This window comes from Akanthomyces muscarius, assembly GCF_028009165.1.
Source record: "Akanthomyces muscarius strain Ve6 chromosome Unknown contig_18, whole genome shotgun sequence".
NCBI classification, from domain to species: Eukaryota; Fungi; Ascomycota; class Sordariomycetes; order Hypocreales; family Cordycipitaceae; genus Akanthomyces; species Akanthomyces muscarius.
The window spans coordinates 1337786-1350699 of NW_026611618.1; the positions used below are offsets into that span (position 1 = coordinate 1337786).

Sequence of the window (12914 nt, forward strand, 5' to 3'; positions counted from 1 at the left end):
ATGCGTCAGCTGTCCAACAAATATGGTTATCTAATATGAATAACGCAATTTTGGCGAGATAGGAGAAATGAATCGTGAGCATAATTGATGGCCTCTTTGTCAATACACTTGACAGGTGTAGAATTGCACCACTCTGAACCACCTTGATGGCCAAGCGCCGCGTCAGCCCAAGCCCTTCTGCGCCTCGTAAGCCAAATCGCAGGCCTGACTCGCAAGCTCTGAGCAATTTGTGACAAATCTTCCATCTCATGTATGGACTGTAGACCAGCTCCCCTGCACAGGAACCCGTTCCTGGCGCGACGTGCACATCTCGGAGACTTTTTTTGGCATCGATGCACCGGGGCCGCCATCCGGGGGTGCGGCCCCACTCCGCAGGCGACTTGTGCTCCCCCGGAGAACCTCGAAATGTCGCCGAGGGGTCCGGAGTATATAAGTTGTCTTTCAATCTCTTCTTCAAAGTCAAGTCGACTCAGGGCAACCCATTTTTCCAGTACACACACCCGCCCACCCAAACACACGCATACAAGCTCAAAAATAAAAAGCACATTCCGCCTGACTACAACAATGGCACAAGTCTACGACGTCCTCATCCTCGGCGGCGGTCCCGCCGGCCTCGCCATGGCCACGACGCTCGCGCGCCAGGCCTGCTCGGCGCTTGTGATTGACGGAGGCACGTACCGCAACGAGCGGGCCGCGCGCATGCACAACGTGCCCGGGTTCGACCACGTCCCGCCCGCCGACTTCCGCAGCAAGCTGCGCCAGGACCTGGAGGCGCGGTACCCGTCCATTTCGTTTCAGGACGCGACGACGATTGTGGAGGTGCGGCAGCGCGTCGACAGCAGCAGCGGCGGCGGCTACGAGACGATGGATGCGGCGGCGGCGGCGGCGGCGGCGACGACGCACCACATTGTCCAGAATGTGACGGCGGCGGAGGAGAAGAAGAAGCTGGCGGATGCCAGGTTCGAAGCCCGAGATGAGCAGGGCAACGTCTACCACGGCAGGAAGCTGGGCATCGCGACGGGGGTTCGCGACAAGGTTGAGGAGCAGGTCGACGGCTACGCCGACTGCTGGGGACGAGGCATGTAAGCAGCCCCCAAGATGGAACCCGCCACTGACTGTGCGTTTGCTAACACCGGGCCTGCAGCTTCCACTGTCTCTTCTGCGACGGCTTCGAGGAGCGCGGCGCCTCCTCCGTCGGCGTGCTCGGCGTCGGCCTGCTGTCCGCCGCCCCGGCGCTCTCCCACGTCGGCCTGCTCGCCAAGCGCCTCGCCTCGCGCATCACCATCTACACCAACGGCGACGCCGCCCTCGCCGCCGCGCTTCCAGCCCCGTCCACCGCCTCCGCAACGACCGTTGAGACGCGCAGAATCACCAAGCTCGCGATGAAGGACTACCCGGCGTCGAGCAGCGTCATCGTCACGCTCGAGGACGGGACGACGCGCGAGGAGGGCTTCCTCGCGAGCCACCCGTGGGTGGAGCAGGGCGCGCCGTCGCTGGCGGCGCAGCTCGGGCTCGAGATGAAGGACGAGGCCGGCGGGCCGCTGGTCGTGCTCAAGTCGCCGATGGGGGAGACGAGCGTGCCGGGCTGCTTCGCGGCGGGGGACGCGGCGGCGGCGATGAAGAGCGTCGTGCAGGCGCTGGCGACGGGGCAGATGGCCGGCGCGGGCATGGTGTTTGAGCTGCTGCGGGAGCTGCAGGCCAAGGATGAGCTGTGATTGACTCTGGACGTGGACGATGTAGTCTGGATGTAGTAAAGAGAATGCTGTCATGCTTTGGTTGCTAATAGACAGAAAAGCCACAGGGTATCTAATAATCTCCGCCTATAATGATGTAAAAGAAGGAAAGCCATGCAAGGTGTATATACAAGCCAAGTTTTCGTGCTTCTCGTGACTACTTTATTTCAAGAGCAGCGCCTCTCCAGACGCCAGCTCCTTAAACTCATACGCCTTGTCCCCTGCTGCACTTGTCCTCTGCTTCTCGTCATGCGCCACCGCCTGCCGCAGCGTGTACCTCGTCCGCCGCAGCAGCGGCGCAATCAGGCCCTTGCCCGTCTTCTCCTCGTCGTGCGTGCCGATCCAGTAGCGCGCGCCCGCCGCGCGCACCGCCTCGACGGCGTTGAGCGCGCCGAGGTTGAGCTGCTTGACGGGGAAGAGCCGCACGTCGTGCAGGCCGTGCAGCATGGCGAGCGTCGTCGCGAGCCCGCACGACGGCAGCACGGCGGCCACGTCCTGCGCGGAGATGCCGTGCGGCGAGTAGATGACGGCCTCTGCCTCGCCGGGTGCCGCGTCAAAGGCGATGACGAGGGCCGAGTGGTAGTACAGCGAGTTGCCCGGCGTGACGAGGCGGCCGACGCGCAGCCACGGGGGCAGCCCGGCGTGGGCGAGCGAGGTCCAGGGCGTGCCCTCGGCGAGCCCCGGAGCGGTGACGACGGCGTCGGCGTCGAAGAAGCCCCAGCGGCGGATGAGGTCGGCCGCCACGTCGGCCGCGTAGATGGGCGTGCTCCGGGGAAGCTGCTTCAGCGTGGCCTTGTGGCAGTGGTCCGTAAACTCGTGGGATATCGCGACGGCGTCGATCCGCGACCCGTTGCCGTCTCCCGCGCCTGCCGGCTCGAGCTCGCGCAGCGCATCCTGCAGCGCCCCGAGCTCGGGCACCGCCGGCGCCACGACGTGGTACTGGGTGCTGAACCACGACGCGACGTCGCTCTGGGGGCCCTGCAGCCACGGATCGACGAGGAGGTTGAAATGGGTGCGATGCGGTTCCTGTGCTGCTGCTGCCGCCGGGTAGGGAAGCTGCAGCAGCCAGGTCGTGTCGCCGTTGAGATGGACGAGGACCGGCCGCCGGGGCTCTGCGCGCAGCAGGCTCGCCCACTGCGCGACGTCGCGAATGTTGATGGCTCCCATGGGCGGCAGCCTTTCTTTGACTTTCTGGGCCTGTTCTGCGCCCGACGAACTGCGACAAGGCGGGAGGACAGCAAAGACGGCACTTGACAGTGTGCGGGGTTGACGATTGCCTTTTTTAGTGGCTTGTTGGTGGCGTCGACTTGCGTGTTGCAGCCATCACGCGAGCTGCAGTCGGGAATCTACCACGCTCCGTCGGTACACTTTCCAAGATCCCAGCCATTTCTCATTAACCAATTTACAGCTGACGACTTGATCTGGATGCAGACCTTGCGATTCATCTGTCTCGGCACGCAGATCCCAACAGGACTGGTCCCTTTCCGTAGTCATTTCCAGGGACCATCCGAGCTGCGTGTGCGTCTACCATCCATTCCGCGCTCATGGGGGCCACTTTCCGGCTGCTCATCGTTCCGGCCTCAAGTACCAGATGGCGAGAAGTCTCCCCAGCAAAAAGCTTCACTAACTAATTAGCAAGGCAACAGGGTTCGCCAGTGCAACATTACCCTGACTCGCCACCTTGCTTTGCTGTGAAAACAAACCTAATCCTAATGTAAGGCATGTCAGAGCGGCAGCTGGGGGCAACCTGCTCATAAAAATCTGCAACGTGGAACTACAAAGGAAAAAGCAAAAAAAGTGATAATTTCTCGTCATATCATACCACATCTAGATGCATGGGCTGACCTGGGTTGCTTGCGGACAAAAAGAAAAAGAAATTAGAGCTACATTGGCAATTGCCGATCCTCGGTGGCTTGGCTTTGCGACCAGGGTGTAGAGCAGGAGAACAGCAAAGAGTTCGGAGCGTAATCTGCTCCCGTCCCTCCGCCACTGAAGAAATCCCACGAACCTGGTTTTGCTTGGAACAACAGGAGGAGGCATTCAACTTTCTGGCTTCAACAAGTCCATGACACGACGGCCACATAAACTAGGAGCAAATTGTCCACCCCCCCGAGCGATGTCGCGATTCAGCGCTGCTGCTAGCGACGTCATGGTTTTACAATCAACTTCACCTGGCTGCTTGCTTGCAGCCAGCTAGCTACCACCTTGCCAGCTAAAACTAGCCGGCGCCAGCCTAGCACGAGGTTGCAGAGAAACAAGCCGGGCTGCTTGTGATGGACCTTATCCCCTACAAGGCCTAGTACATTAGCGGCGGACGCTACGTCGTTGCTCTCGCAATTTGCACTGGCCTTGGTGGTTTACGGGGAGGAATACATGCTCCGAGAAGGGTGGCGTCGGAGATGGCAATTGAAATGCCAGAGAGGGCTACTTAATTGACTGATGGCTACATGTTTCCGCCACCACCAACGATCTTGGCATGATACCCGCATCTCTGCGCCGTGGCCGAGGGGGTGTAAGTGAGTCCGGCGCATCGCCCGATGGGAAGAAGGCCCGGAGGAGCAACTTCTGGCGCTGTCAATCAGCCTTGTGGGAAATGACAAGTGGTCTATTCCGACGAGTTACTCTCCCCATCGCGAGGAGAATTGGCAATTCAAAAAAAAAAAAAAAGTCTTTAAATAGCTGTGGCAAGTGTGTGAGCGGACTCGACGGACAAAGGGGGTTCTTTGTTCATCAAGCCTCCATGCGGGCGCGAATCGACGGACGGACCAATGCAAGCCACGTTCACTGATCCCCTTTTGCCCATCTATCTTCAATGCAATGCGGTCGACCGTGCGTATTAATTCTCTCTCTTCGCCGGCCCGTGAACGCAGAAACAAACCAAAAAAAACGCAGGGTTCGCCATCCATGTCCAGCGCAAGCGCAAGCCTGGCTGCATAGGAGTGAGACTCGCATCTTGTATTTGCTTTTTTCCCACTCTCACTCCCGCGACCCCCTGCTCACGATAAAATGACTACGACGCAGACTTTTTCCTTCTTTTCGCTTCCTGATCCGTTTGTTAGTATGTTTCCTTTTTCTTGCCCTATCCAGTTGACCGTTTTTCTCGCTGCCGTTGTTTGTCCTACCTCGGCTGCCCGCGTCACGTCACTTTTTCTCAACCCCAGCTCGGGTCTCTCTCCCTTGTCCTCTCTCTCTTTCACACTACCGAAATCTGAAACCGCAATTCCGCGAAACCGGGATGCCCACCTCGGCGGCGGATGCAAAAGGTAGCGAGATGGTGTTCTTGCGCGTGTCTCTTTCATGACGTGCAGCCCGTAGCTACCAGTACAGAAACAATACGCCCGTGTAAATGGGGCTGCCTCCTACCAGCAAATGTCGACCGTGGCTTGGAGCCTTGCCGATAACTAGTAGGGCATAGCAAGGCTTCGACTATGACGGCATCGATCGGAGCGATATACCTCCGGCATGACCAATTTGAAAATCAAGTCTTGTCTCTTTTTGCCAAGCAACCAAGCAATCAAGCTGCTCCAAATCGCAAAAAACGATGATCAGAAAAGGACTAGTTGGCGGAACCGAAATGAGAATCAGTTAATTCCGTTGAGAGAAAAAGAAAGCAACCGTAAACTTGGTGATGGGTCTGCCACTAACTAGTTGCTTAGCTCGGCCGTGTCTCAGCATCATAAATTAGCAAGAGGCGACGACATGGGAAAGCCGCAAGTTGGTGCAATTCCTCACGACTAAACCACAAAAGGGTGCCAATGCAACTTTTGGCCATCATCTTTCCTTTCACCTCCGGGTCCTCCGGAGGAAGAACGGGCGCAAAACACCTTCATCTACGGCCGTTGGGTGGAATTTGTCAAAAGAAAAGAATAAAGCGGGATCTGACTATGCGGCGTACGGGAGAAGATCAGTGGCGCCTTACGTCCATCTCCCCCACACGGACCAGTAGGTAAAAGCAGCAATGATTTGGAAGAGAGCTCTTTGAGCCTGCCACCCGGTTGGGTATTAGTTATTCTCTTTTTCCCCCAATGACAATTTATCCTTTGAAGCCCCATCCCCTCGGGGAAAAGAGCTTCCCCACCCCACCCTTTCCAATCTCATGCAATGCAACACACCCAGTTCTTCTTCTTTGTCTTCTCGTAGCTTAGCACCATCACACCCACCTTGGCCACCCCCCGGGTCAAGCGGCCGAGCTAATAAAGCTGTCTTGGAATCATGGATCCGGGATCTCGCCTGTTGATCAGAAAAGAAAGGAAACAGCGAGCAATCTGTGGAGCCCGCATGTTTCCCGTCTTCTCCGAGCATCTGTCTGGGCTCACACATATAAGATTTGCTTTCCCCGGCTCCCGTGTTTCTCATAACCACCGCTTCCTTGTGTGTGCGTGAAAAGAGTATCATTAACCCCCCCCCCCCCCCCCCCCCCCCCAAAACACCACTCTCCTTTTCTTCTTTCATTGCCCGGTTAGGATATCTGCTGCAAACATGTATAAGCTCGCCGTTGCCTCTGCGGCCTTGTTTGGCGCCGCCGCCGCCGATGCCCACAATGGCAAAAACTGCCGCGACATTACCGTCCCCGTCACCGTCGACACGACGGTCAAGTCGTTCGACTACACGCCCACCGACAAGGAAGTCGACACGACCAACTTCTTCCTCGACTTTACGCGCCACGGCGACGACTTTACGACGCGCATCATCAAGAGCGTGCGTTTGCCCCTGCCACAATGATCTCGAACCCTCCCCCCCAGGTCCCTCACTAATACATGAATTACAGAACGACACCAAGATCAACAAGGCCTACACCCTCGCCGCCACCATCTGCCACCCTCCCTCGGGCCCCTCCTCCACGCTGCAGATCCTCACCCACGGCGTCGGCTTCGATCGCAGCTACTGGGACTACCCCTTTGCCGGCTACAACTACTCCTACGTCGCCGACGCCCTCGCCGCCGGCTACTCGACGCTCTCCTGGGACCGCCTCGGCATCGCCGCCTCCTCCCACGGCGACCCCGTCCAAGAGATCCAGCTCGGCCTCGAGGTCGAGGCCCTGCGCCAGCTCACCTGGATGGCCGACGAGGGGCACCTCTGCGGCCTCGGCGGCCACCGCTTCACCAAAAAGGTCCACGTCGGCCACTCCTTTGGCTCGGCCATGACCTACTCCCTCTCGAGCAGGTACCCCAACATCACCGACGCCATTGTCCTCACGGGCTTCTCGCAGGCGCCCTCCTACCTGGGCCTCTTCGCCCTCGGCGCCAACTTTGCCCCCGTGGCCGTCAACCCCACGCTCAAGACAAAGTACACGACCGGCTACGTCGCCCCCAGGGACTCCATCGGCGTGCACATTGACTTTTTCGGGCCCGGCGACTTTTCCGACGACATGCTCGCCTACGCGACCGAGCACGGCCAGCCCGCCGCGCTCGGCGAGCTGCTGACCGTGGGCGACGGCGCCGCCAAGCCGAGCAGCTTTGCCGGCGCGGTGCAGATCATCACAGGCGAGTACGACGTGCCCTTTTGCGGCGGCAACTGCAACATGGTCATGACGGGCGACGCGCCCAACATTCTGGAAATGTCAAGGCCCATGTTCAGCAAGGCCAAGACGTTCAACGCAACGGTCGTGCCTGGCGCGGGCCACGGCCTCAACTTTGGCTACTCGCACACCGTGACCTACAAGGGTATTCTCGACTTCCTCAAACAGGAGCTGTAAGAGCTGTACCACAGAGGACGGTGGTTGATGCGTCAAGGCAAAAGGAGATACACGAGAAGCATAATTACTTTTAGACTTGGGGCGGAAATGGGTTTCCGTCGGCTTGGTGTGCAAACAGCAATGTTTAGTATATAAACCTTAATTCTAATTCTCGATTATACAACAACTCCATAAAGCACGTCTTGTCTTGTGTAACTTGCCCTGTGCTAGACTTGGGGGAACGGTTTTCCGTCGGCTGGGCGTGCAAATAGGCATGTTGAGTATATAAACCTGAATTCTAATTCTCAATTATCAATGACACAGAAACTTCATACAGCCTTATCCAGTCTTGTGCAACTCGCTCCGTGCTAAAACATTGCGTCACACTGCGATTCAGAGTTTGTAGATCGCGTTACACAGACTGGGGCCCTGGGGCTCGATCGCAACGGTGGCACAAGGTGGGCGAACAAACCAAGACAAGATTGTGAATCAAACGCTTATGCTATCTAAAATACCATCGTACAACGTGCCATGGTCTCCAACGATGCGCTACTGCTATGCCAAAATCCATACTGCGAGAAAGGTATAAAGCATGTCGGTTACACAACTTCGTGTCCCGAGTGGCCGGCTGATGCCTTTTCATTCGTGCCACCCGGTTGAGCTGTTGTCCCGATGGGCATACTTGCGTCTATCTGCCGTGCCTCGTCGTCCAGTCTTCTCTGCCGCTCTAATTCGATGCGGTACACATCTTGCGGGCTGTGCGTGGGTATTTTCCCAAACTCACGAAGCGGCATGCCGCTCGCAAATAACTGGTCGACCTCCTCCAACGTGCGTCCTTTGAGCTCAGGGATGCAAAAGTACGTAGCAATGACCATGATGAGACTCGTGGATCCGTAAATGTAGCCGACCTTGGCCCCGAGATTGGCGTACTTGTCGGAGATGAGGTATGGAATCGTAAACGAAGTCGTAAAGGTCGTGAGTACGGAAATGACGCACGCGAAAAGGTTCGTCTTTTCTCGGACGCGCTGTGCGGCAATCTCAGATACCACAATAAAGGAGACGGGGGCCCATGACAGGTTGTAAAAGAAGTAGAAGAGCATGAGGCAGGCTACCATGAGGTTTGTCATGGCTCCGCTTCTGCTATCTTCGTGTATGCTACCGATGCCTCCAAAGATGAAGAAGAAGACAGCCATGAAAGTGCCGCCGATGAGCAGAACGGGTCTGCGCCCAGTCGAGTCGACGAAAAGCCATGTAATCATGACAGCGAGCAAGCTAATTACGCTGTTGATGACGTTGAAAAGAAAAGCCGACGTTCCAAAGCCTTGAGACTGGTAGAAGACGACGGCATATTGTGAGGCAAAGGCTTGGCCAGTGATTTGCTGACCAAACATGGCGAGGGTGGCGACGGCGGTGCGCAGACGGTTTTCTTGATTGAAAACTTCGGACCAGGTTCCCTGGGTTTCTCTGTGATGAGAAAGAGCTATGCCGTTCAACTCGACGGCGACTTCCTCGAGAGTGGCCTTCTTTCGGAACTTGGCGAGACTGTGAATGGCTTCTTCGCGGCGACCTCGGCTCAGCAGCCAGCGAGGGGATTCGGGTAAAAAGTAAAGCATGGCCAAAAGCAGGCACGGTGCGATAAACTGCAGACCGATGGGTATGCGCCAGGCGGCCGCGCTCTCTATCGTCTCGGTACCGTATGTGACGAGAGTGGAAATGACTTGGCCAAAGAGCACCATGGCCTGTATTGTAGAGCCGAACATGCCGCGAAGAACGCGAGGCGAGGCTTCAGCTTGGAAGATGGGGACGACGACAATAGTCATGCCTGTCATGGCAAAGGTAAAGACACGGCCGACTGTAAACTGAGCGGCCGAGGCGGCCGAAGTCTGAAGTGTAACGCCACTGCCCAGTTAGAAGACGCGGCACAAGACACGGGCACGAGACTTACATGAAGGACAAGATGCAGAGACCGAAGATGGCGAATTTCCGACCCCATTTCTCAGCAACGGGACCGCAAATGGCACAACCGACAGCCTTGCCCAGGAAGGGAGTGGCAGTCATGATGGAGAGGAGCCATGCGGGGATGGCAAAGATGTTTTTCCTCTCGTTGTATTCGCCAAAGCGTCGAGAGAAGCTGTGCATGCCTTGGACACCACTAAAGGTGCCGACATCAAAGCCATAGTTGAAAGCACATAGTGCCATATATCTGTCGAGGTCAGGTGGGAGTCGGGCAGTTTGAACGAGGGAAAACGAACATCATAAAAAAGACTAGCATGCCATTGAAATGCTTCAGTCGGTCTCTGGTTTTCATTGGCGGTGGGAGATGCATGTTGGTAGACCCATGGCTGTCGCTTTCATCCTCGTCGGCCAGCTTAGAGACGGGACAGGGACGAACGTCGTCACCTGGGGTATACTCGGAGTCGGAGAGGGGTGATGTGGGCGGAAGTGTGTGGGCGAGGGTGGGCGAAGCTGCGGGTGTCGTCAAAGTTGAGTGGACAGGAGAGATCATGGCGCAGGAGGCGCTCGCGTCCAAAGCGCCTCGAGGAAGAATAATGTGCGGCGAAGCTAGAGTCGCAGGTATTCTAGCGATGCGTGGATTGTTGGTGTGGTAGTGTCTGATGCATGACAGCCGGAGGATCAATGAATCTCAAGAAATCTAAGCATTGGGGTATGATGCGTGACAGGCGGGCGGATGCGTTGGGGCGAATAAGGCGTATTTGAAGAGTTGTCGGACGAGAATGCTTGCGATAAGACCAGGGCCGGTTGTAATATGAAGCGACAGGGAGACAGGCGGCGGGCGTTTGCAGCTGGCGCCGAGGGAAGGCCAAGTCTCGCGATAATGATGACGGGCGCAACAATGACCCAAAAAAGAAGCGAAGCGAGATGATGCTGGGTCGCACGGGGGGAGTGCGATTGAAGAGAAGAAGAAGAAGAGAGGCAGACGAGATGAAATCAGTAGCGCGGATGGCGCATCGTCGAGACCCCAGGGTCGTTTCGCGGCGGGAGAGGGCCCTGAGTCGTGGCGAACGGTGGAAGTGCCGGGGGCGCGGGCCAATGAGGCCAAGAAGCCAAGGCGGCTTTGTTTTCCCAGTCTGCTCTGCTTATAACTAGCTTGTTTATTAAACGTTGGAGTGAAATCGAGGCCCCCCCTCCCTTTTGGGTCCGGCGTTGCTTGGCGGAGTTGCGACAATGTACTGGTACGGCGGCGGCGGCGGCGTCGTCGTTGTCGGCGGCGCAAGGAGGAGCAAACTGTGGCGGCGGTTCGTGTGGTTGGTGGAGAGAGCGGATAGGCAGGGAAGAAAGCCGAGATGGGGGAGGATGAGGATGATAATGATGATGATGTGGAAGAATACGTAAGGCTGTGTGACTGTGCGACTGTATCAAAGTACTAATGGAATGAATGGTGCGCGCGGCCAAGACTGAAAAGAATGAGAGAAGAAAAGAATAAGAATCACCGTCTTGAGCAGCCCAGACAGAGGAGAGGGAGGGATTTGGAGGAGGGACTTGGAGGAGGGTTTTGGCTAAGCTGGACCCGGTCTTGTGCAACGGGAAGGTGCGACCCTGTGGAACGAGGACCTGCCTAGACAAGAGGCAGAGACACGAGCTGGACGACGACTGGTACCCAGGTAGATGGCAGAATGTGGCTCTGCTCTTGATGCGGAATTAAAGATTACTTCAAAAGGGCTAACAAATGTCAAAAAAAGAAGAAGAAGAAAAAATCTGTATTTGTCCAGAGCTAGTCTCGGCCAGATTGCGTGAGATTGGATGCATCCTCCGATGGATAGATAATCCTGCAGTCTAGAGCCCGCCGCCGCCGCCGCTGGGGGGCAGATGCAGCTTTTTTTTCCCAGAGCACCTGGGCAGGTGGCTTGGCGCCCTTGGGGGGGAGGGGCACAGGGGGGCGAGGCTCTGTGGACTGGTGGGTGGGCGGGCAGCGGGTTAGCGGGCTGCCGTGGGCTGGAACAGTGGGCGGCCGCTGAAAAGATTTAAAAAAAAAAAAAAATAATAATTCGCGGCTGATGTTGTGGCGCTGCTAGGCTTTATCCAGGTAGCGCTGTACCTTAATGCTGGGGTGGAGGCTCTGTTACATTGATTACCTGCCCAGTTAACCATCTGCAGGGTCAAGCATCAGTTGCTTCCCCCCCCGGTACTATCTACTGGTCACAGAGTACCGGTAGAAGGGTGCTTCGTTCCTCTCGTGTCTCGCATGTCGCTCATCTGTCTTGTGTAAATGTCTCGCGCAGCAGCCATCTACACCACTTGCCACTGCACCAGTCAGTAGTTAGGTTTCTTTCCTCGGCCGCCGACACTGCCGCCTTTGCCTGGCCGTGGCGCGCCCGTTCCAGTCACTGTACGGCCTGGCCATCCGCGCACGTGTGTCCCAAGTGCCGAGCCAATGGCATGTTGCAGTTTCTCTTTTTCTTACCCATCCAAGTCCTTGCCTGCGCCTGTCGTTTCTCTCCCTCGTTGACTCTCTTGATTCAATCAATTCCTGGTTGAATGCTGCGGCGCGTGGTTGCGGCCATGTCTCCGTGCGTTTTGACTTTGACTCTGGCGCCACGCTCCCCCCCCCTAATCCGAACTCTCAGCCAGGGCGGCATTCCTACGCCTTCTCTCCAGGAAATCGACCGAAGCAAAGCCAAGCGCTCAGCTGCCAGTGAAACTTAAAGACGGCCACCCCCGCTTGAACCATCCCAAGGGAAAGAAACAGCGGGGCCGCAGACTCGAATGCGACCCTGCCAGTGCTGTCGCACGACAGGTTGACCAGATGAGCTTAAATAATTGGCTAATGTTTGCTGTTGCGTCCGTCGAGGCTACTGTGACCTGACCTGGCCGTTCGGTCACTGAGCGAGATGTTACCAAAAAAAAAAAAAAAAAAAAAGGCCTCGTTCACGGTGTGCAAACGCCTGTACATGGACAGCCAGTGGCTACACGGACACTGTGAACGACCCTCGTGTTGACGGTGGAGCAGACGCTTCTACTGGTACCAATGCTACTACTGATTGAATAATTCTTGACAACAAAAAATCACCAACACAAGGACGGTACTTGCAGAATAAAAATGCACATCCCCTTGTGCCCCTCCACCACTGCTGGCAATGTGGATGTTCTCTGCAAACCGTTAATAAAGTGGCTCCGCCCAACCACAGTCCATCGTCGTCTCCCTCTATCAGTAGTTCGCCAACACAGCGCCTCAAACAGACCCCAAGAACCAAGCCAGCCCTGGCACGCAGCGTCTCAGTTAAAGACCTCTTCGCGTTTGCTCATTTTGAAAATAGAATACGAACCCTCGCACGCAGAGACGAACCTGTCTTCTTTTCGGTATTGACAGAGCCAGCCATCTATCCCTGTCCCCTCTCTCTCCACTCACCTTGTTAGGCGCAGTGGGTACGGATAGTTGGTTACAGGGCCTGGAAATCAAATCGTCAGCTCTATCCGCGCCCGCCGACCGATGCTTGCCCCAGTCCCAGCTCTTAAAAATAAAAAATAATTTTTTTTTTTTTGACAAG

At 56.5% G+C, this 12914-nt stretch overlaps 5 protein-coding genes across 5 annotated transcripts; 2 read left to right on the top strand and 3 right to left on the bottom strand.

Annotated features, from left to right (window-relative positions):
- Positions 1-332: 332 nt before the first annotated feature.
- On the top strand, positions 333-1715 carry LMH87_008904 (uncharacterized protein; the record flags this gene model as incomplete). The annotated part of the gene is made up of 3 exons (XM_056202151.1): positions 333-490; positions 543-1082; positions 1145-1715. The coding sequence occupies 3 exons, from the start codon at positions 333-335 to the stop codon at positions 1713-1715; spliced, it is 1269 nt and encodes a 422-aa protein (XP_056056742.1).
- A 180-nt stretch (positions 1716-1895) lies between these two features.
- On the bottom strand, positions 1896-2900 carry LMH87_008905 (uncharacterized protein; the record flags this gene model as incomplete). The annotated part of the gene is made up of 1 exon (XM_056202152.1): positions 1896-2900. The coding sequence occupies one exon, from the start codon at positions 2898-2900 to the stop codon at positions 1896-1898; it is 1005 nt and encodes a 334-aa protein (XP_056056743.1).
- A 1843-nt stretch (positions 2901-4743) lies between these two features.
- Positions 4744-5032, bottom strand: LMH87_008906 (uncharacterized protein; the record flags this gene model as incomplete). Its single annotated transcript, XM_056202153.1, has 2 exons — positions 4744-4776; positions 4856-5032. 2 exons carry the CDS (start codon positions 5030-5032, stop codon positions 4744-4746), a joined length of 210 nt encoding a protein of 69 aa, XP_056056744.1.
- Positions 5033-6212: 1180 nt separating this feature from the next.
- LMH87_008907 (uncharacterized protein) lies at positions 6213-7428 on the top strand (the record flags this gene model as incomplete). Its single annotated transcript, XM_056202154.1, has 2 exons — positions 6213-6431; positions 6502-7428. The coding sequence occupies 2 exons, from the start codon at positions 6213-6215 to the stop codon at positions 7426-7428; spliced, it is 1146 nt and encodes a 381-aa protein (XP_056056745.1).
- Positions 7429-8006: 578 nt separating this feature from the next.
- On the bottom strand, positions 8007-9913 carry LMH87_008908 (uncharacterized protein; the record flags this gene model as incomplete). Its single annotated transcript, XM_056202155.1, has 3 exons — positions 8007-9306; positions 9353-9610; positions 9660-9913. The coding sequence occupies 3 exons, from the start codon at positions 9911-9913 to the stop codon at positions 8007-8009; spliced, it is 1812 nt and encodes a 603-aa protein (XP_056056746.1).
- Positions 9914-12914: the final 3001 nt, after the last annotated feature.